The sequence below is a fragment of the Colobus angolensis genome, unplaced genomic scaffold (genome assembly GCF_000951035.1).
Source record: "Colobus angolensis palliatus isolate OR3802 unplaced genomic scaffold, Cang.pa_1.0 Scaffold199, whole genome shotgun sequence".
NCBI lineage: Eukaryota > Metazoa > Chordata > Mammalia > Primates > Cercopithecidae > Colobus > Colobus angolensis.
This window is the reverse complement of record NW_012115143.1, coordinates 553,770-559,925: the sequence shown is the minus strand read 5'-3', so window position 1 is coordinate 559,925 and position 6,156 is coordinate 553,770. Positions and strand designations below refer to the sequence as shown.

The window sequence follows — 6,156 nt, the reverse complement described above, 5'->3', positions numbered from 1 at the left end:
TCTATCATCGCATTTTCTATAATGCTAGCACAGCAAAGAATATATATATATATATTTTTTTTTAGATGGAGTCTCGCTCTGTCACCCAGGCTGGAGTGCAGTGGCGCAATCTCAGCTCACTGCAAACTCCGCCTCCTGGGTTCAAGCAATTCTCCTGCCTCAGCCTCCTGAGTAGCTGGGATTAGAGGCACATGCCACCATGGCCAGCTAATTTTTGTATTTTTAGCAAAGACGGGGTTCATTATGTTGGCCAGGATGGTCTCGATCTCCTGACCTCATGATCTGCCCGCCTTGGCCTCCCAAAGTGCTGAGATTACAGGCATGAGTCACCTTGCCCGGCCCCATTTCTTTCTTTTTGAGACAGAGTCTCACTCTGTTGCCCAGGCTGGAATGCAGTGGCACAATCTCTGCTCACTGTAACCTCCACCTCCTGGGTTCAAGCAATTCTTGCACCTCGGCCTCCTGAGTAGCCGAGATTACAGGCGTGCACCACTGCACTCAGTTACTTTTTGTATTTTTAGTAGAGACAGGGTTTTGTCATGTTGGCCAGGCTGGTCTCAAAGTCCTGGCCTCAAGTGATCCACCCATCTTGGCCTCCCAAATTATTAGGATTACAGGCATGAGCTATGACGTCCGGCCTCATTCCATTTCAATCTACTCATTCTCTGTGAAGAATGAAGACAATAAGGATAAATGTACTTCATTGAAATAGCCTGCATAGAAAGCTACTTTGAATCTCTGCATTTCCAAAAACTCTTTCAAATCATTGCCCAGTTCTTAGATGTAGTACAATGTATACGCTAAGGGTAATGATAATGTACTAAAGAGATACTGAATATAGCCACAGGAAAGGGGTTTTGTTTTGTTTTTTGTTTTGAGACAGAGTCTCACTCTGTTGCCTAGGCTGGAGTGCAGTGGCACAATCTCAGCTCACTGCAACCTCTGCCTCCTCGGTTCATGTGATTTTCCTGCCTCAGCCTCACCAGTGGCTGGTATTACAGGCATGTGCCACCATGCCCAGTATATTTTGTATTTTTTGGTAGAGACAGGGTTTCATCATGTTGGCCAGGCTGGTCTCGAACTCCTGGTCTCAAGTGATCAGCCCACCTCGGCCTCCCAAAGTGTTGGGATTACAGGCGTGAGCCACTGTGCTCAGCCTTGTTTTGTTTTTTTGGAAGAATAAGTTTTTGTGTATCTACTGTTTTCCTACAAAATAAAAAATCTGACACTTAAGAGAAGATACTGATTTGCTTAAGCTAGTGAGGCATTGGTGGAGAAAGTCAGCAATGAGATCCCCAGATGCTTGCTTCTTATTTATTTGAGACAGGGTCTCACTCTGTTACCCAGGCTGGTGCAATCACAGCTCACTGCAGAGTTGACCTTCTGGGCTCAGGTCATCCTCCCAGCTCAGCCTCCCAGGTAGCTAGGAATACAGGTGTGTGCCATCATGCTTTGCTCATTTTTTTTTTTTTTCTTTTTTTTGTAGAAGTGGGATTTTGCCATGTTGCCCAGGCTAGTATTTATCATTAGTCATAATCTACATCTTCAATTTGATACTTGTAATACTGTGAGGAAGAAGGCAATAGAAGTCATCTCCATTCTATTTACTGGGAAACCAAGTGAAAAATTTAAATCATTTGCTCAAGGCTTTGAGGCATATAAACAGTAGAGATGAGAACAGAATCCAGGTTTTTTCCTCCCTTAGTTGATAGTGTTTTCATCTGCCCCAGTTAAAAGCCCACAATAGAATTTTTACATATAGGCAACATTAACTCAATGAATTTACTTTCCAACAATGAATTTACTTCACATACAATTTTTGTTACATGTTATGGATCGAATTTCTTTCACTAAAGTCATAATTTGTAATTCCCAAAACACAATGGCCAAATTCTTTCTTTTTGCCATAGGTATAGTGGTTTAAAAGCAACGATTTTTGGCCGGGCGCGGTGGCTCAAGCCTGTAATCCCAGCACTTTGGGAGGCCGAGACGGGCGGATCACTAGGTCAGGAGATCGAGACCATCCTGGCTAACACGGTGAAACCCCCGTCTCTACTAAGAAATACAAAAAACTAGCCGGGCGAGGTGGCGGTTGCCTGTAGTCCCAGCTATTCGGGAGGCTAAGGCAGGAGAATGGTGTAAACCCGGGAGGCGGAGCTTGCAGTGAGCTGAGATCCGGCCACTGCACTCCAGCCTGAGCAACAGAGCCAGACTCCGACTCAAAAAAAAAAAAAAAAAAAGCAACGATTTTCTTTTTGGTTTAATATATCAACATTAATAATGTTTACAAATAGAATCACTAATTGTTTTATGAATTCTGCTGCACAGTAACTGCAAAACAAAAAGTAAACTGAGAAAACAGGTGTAACTGTTAATTTCTACTTTTCAGTCTAACCTGTGATAAACAGCTTCAATAGGTAAGTTTTCCTGGCACATGGGTTTCAACAGTCTTTGCCTAAGGGATCTCTTCTCTTTCAGCACTGCTTCCAAATGATTATTCATGCTTTGCAGAGTATGACACTTCTGAGCTATACAAATTAAGAACAGTAATTACAGTTAGCAATAGGACAAATAACAGAATCACTAATAATTTCTTCTTTGCCTTGGTTTAACACCACCAATGCCAAAAATTCATCCCATCATTACCCTCCTGTCTCCTCTTTGCTATCTTTAATACCAATACCAATTTCATTTTCAACAATTTTCTTTTAGTCGGTTTTTGTATATGTAATATATTTCTATTATCTCTTTTCCTAGTGATAACCAAATCTAGTGCTAAATTCTTTCTCTGTGTTTCTCATCTCTACCTCTTATTCAGTTCTTATAGCCAGAGCTGTATTCTTAACACAAAGTTTTTTTTTCCTATCTCTGACTCTAATAGTCTATAAAAGACTATCGAAAAGAGTCACCAGCTTTAGCTGGTGCGCTAGCTCATACCTGTAATCGCAGTGTTTTGGGAGACTGAACTGGGAGAACTGAGGCTACGGGTTTGAGACCAGCCTGGGCAACATAGTAAAACCTCATCTCTACAAAAAAATTGAAAAAAAAAAAATTAGCTGGGCATGGTGGCACATGCCAGTAGTCCTAGCTACTTGAGAGAATCAGTTGAAACCAGGTGTTAAAGTTACAGTGACCTGTACTTCAGCCTGGGTGACAGGGTAACACTCTTAAAGTCATCTTACAAGCTATTTCTGATTATCTCATTATCTTCCCCATTCAGTTAATGGCTGCTAATTGACCTTTCTTTAAAATTCTTATTTTGAAAAAATTCTGATTTGTAGAAAAGTTTCAAAAAAATCGGTGAACTCACATATACATTTTATTTATATTCACTGATTGTTAACATTTGGCTACATTTTCTTTTTATCTTCCTTCTCTCTCTACACACACACACACTCTCTCTCTCTCTCTCTCTCTCTCTATCCATTTGAGAGTAAGCTGCAGACAGATATTTTTTCCCTGTGAAACGTTAGCATGTATTTCCCAAGAACAGGAACATTCTCCTATATACAACTACAGCACATTATCAAATTCAAAAATTTAACATTGATACAATACTACCAATATTTAATACAGCCCATATTTAAACATCACTAAGTATCCCAATAATGTCCTTTACAGCAAAAAGAATTTTAATTTTTGAGACAGGGTCTCACTCTCACCCACGCTGAAGTGCTGTGATCACAACTCATTGCAGCCTCGACCTCCCAGGCTCAAACAATCCTCCTGCCTCAGACTTTCATGTAACTGGTACTTCAGGTACATGCTACAATGCCTGGCTAGTTTTTGTATTTTTTGTAGAGACAGGGTTTCACCATGTTGCCCAGGCTGATCTTGAACTCCCGGGCTCAAGCAATCCACCCACCTTGGCCTCCCAAAGTGCTGGGTTTACAGGCGTGACTCTCCACACCTGGCCACAAGAAAACTTTCTCGTCAAATATTCAATACATTGCCAGCCATGGTGGTATGCACCTGTGATCCCAGCTACTTGGGAGGCTGATTTGGGAGGATTGCTTGCGCCATTCAAGACTACCCTAGGCAACATAGGAAGACCCCATCTCATTAAAAAAAAAAATCAATCCATGATCGTACAGTGCTTTAGTTGTCATGTCCCTTTAGTCTCCTTTAATCTGAAAGTTCCTCAGACTTTTCTTTCAAGTTCTCCTGACTTTGAAGAGCCAATTTAGTCACTTTTTATGCTGTTTGTACTACTCAAGTCAACAGAACTTCTATTTCAGCATAGAAATAGACGACTTTGTTAGCTTTGGAACACCTGGAAAAACGACAGTGCATCATAATTTGACTGACTGGTGCTTATTACAGTAATCCAAGAAAAAGCTGAAATTCCAGTGATTATCCACTTAACTAAAACCAAACCACTTACCCAAAAAGAAAGGATGAACAACATCTGCTGTATCTTTTTCTAGTTTCAGGAGTTCAATTTCCAGGTTTTTCTACATGAGGAACAAAAGTAACATTTAGCTCAATCAGAGAGTATCCGGGGCCAGGCACGGTGGCTCACTCCTGTAATCCCAGCACTTTGGGAGGCCGAGGTGGGTGGATCACCTGAGGTCAGGAGTTCGAGACCAGCCTGGCCAACATGGTGAAACCCCGTCTCTACTAAAAATAAAAAATTAGCTGGGTGTGGTGGTGCGCACCTGTAGTCCCAGCTACTTGGGAGGCTGAGATGGGAAGATCATATTTTGTTTTTGAGATTGGGTCTCCGTCTGTCACCCAGGCTGGAGTACAGCGGCGCAAACATGGCTCACTGCAGCCTCGACCTCCTAGGCTCAAGTGATCCTCCCACCTCAGCCTCCCAAGTAGCTGGGACTACAGGTGGGACTACAGGTGTGTGCCACCATGTCTGGTTACTTTTTAAATTTTTCTGTAGAGACGGGATCTCCCTATGTTGCCCATACAGGGTCTCAAACTCCTGGGCTCAAGCAGTCCTCCCACCTTGGCCTCCCAAAGTGCGAGGATTATAGGTGTGAGCCACTACACCTGGCCAGCTTTTGTTTTTGTTTTCCTATACTAGAAGTACAAAGAGAAAAGTTCAGTCTGGGCGCGGTGACTCACACCTGTAATCCCAGCACTTTGGGAGGCCGAGGCAGGCGGATCACAAGGTCAGGAAATCGAGACCATCCTGGCTAACACGATGAAACCCCGTCTCTACTAAAAATACAAAAAATTAGCCAGTGGGGGTAGTGGGCGCCTGTAGTGCCAGCTACTCAGGCTACTCAGGAGGCTGAGGCAGGAGAATGGTGTGAACCTGGGAGGCGGAGCTAGGAGTGAGCCGAGATCGTGCCACTGCACTCCAGCCTCCAGCCTGGGTGGCAGAGTGAGACTGTCTCAAAAAAAAAAAAAAGAAAGTGAAAAGCTCAACATGATTTACCTGGTAGATTTCAGCTTCAATGTCTGTGATCTGCTGTAGTCTGGTGAAGTTCACAAAACAAGAAGCTGTTTTCTTAGACATGTTTAACATCTCCTATTGGTAAACGAACAAGGAAAGTAGCAGAATGTCACAAAAAGTTTCCATGTACATTGGAATAGCATGCTCATAGTCTAAAATATGAGAATATATTATGTCCAACACTGCCTTTGAAGTACAAAGTAAAACAGTAGCAATGTGTAATTCTTGTTTTAGAACCTTCACCATCACAAATCACTTGCTCAAATACTAAAAAAAATAAGAGAAACAAACAACACACTCCCTTTGTATTATTTCCTAAGGTATCATACAAAATAGATTTGTATTACTGATAGTTTATCAAAGGATTCTAAGACTAAAGTTGTTGGAGAATCACCTCTATCTTTCCAAATGACTCACGCCCAGTCTCTCTGAGCTTCTGGGGTTGAAATCAAATACTTTTCCCCTTCATGGAATCATTTATCTGATTCGCTAAATGACCTCAGTTGGCTGCAAGTCATTCATACTGTGTATATTCACATTCTTATCTTTCAGTTAAAGGATTATTTGTATCCAGGCATAATTATTCTTTCAAAAAGGTTACCCCTTCTTTTTTATCCTTTCATTCCATGAGTCCATGCACATTATCTCAGAATTGAGTATTGTGCATCCCTAGACTTCATCCATAATTTTCTCTATCATCGCATTTTCTATAATGCTAGCACAGCAAAGAATATATATATATATAT

At 41.7% G+C, this 6,156-nt stretch overlaps 1 protein-coding gene across 1 annotated transcript in view; it reads right to left on the bottom strand.

Annotated features, from left to right (window-relative positions):
• The window catches only part of HAUS2 (HAUS augmin-like complex, subunit 2), an 18,536-nt gene that overhangs the window by 3,891 nt on the left and 8,489 nt on the right, over nucleotides 1-6,156 (bottom strand). Inside the window, exons 2-4 of the mRNA XM_011941200.1 lie at nucleotides 5,393-5,485; nucleotides 4,385-4,454; nucleotides 2,396-2,528 (exon numbers count right to left, since the gene is read on the bottom strand). Coding sequence (XP_011796590.1) covers nucleotides 2,396-2,528; nucleotides 4,385-4,454; nucleotides 5,393-5,485 — 296 coding nt within the window. The remainder of the gene's footprint in view (nucleotides 1-2,395; nucleotides 2,529-4,384; nucleotides 4,455-5,392; nucleotides 5,486-6,156) is intronic.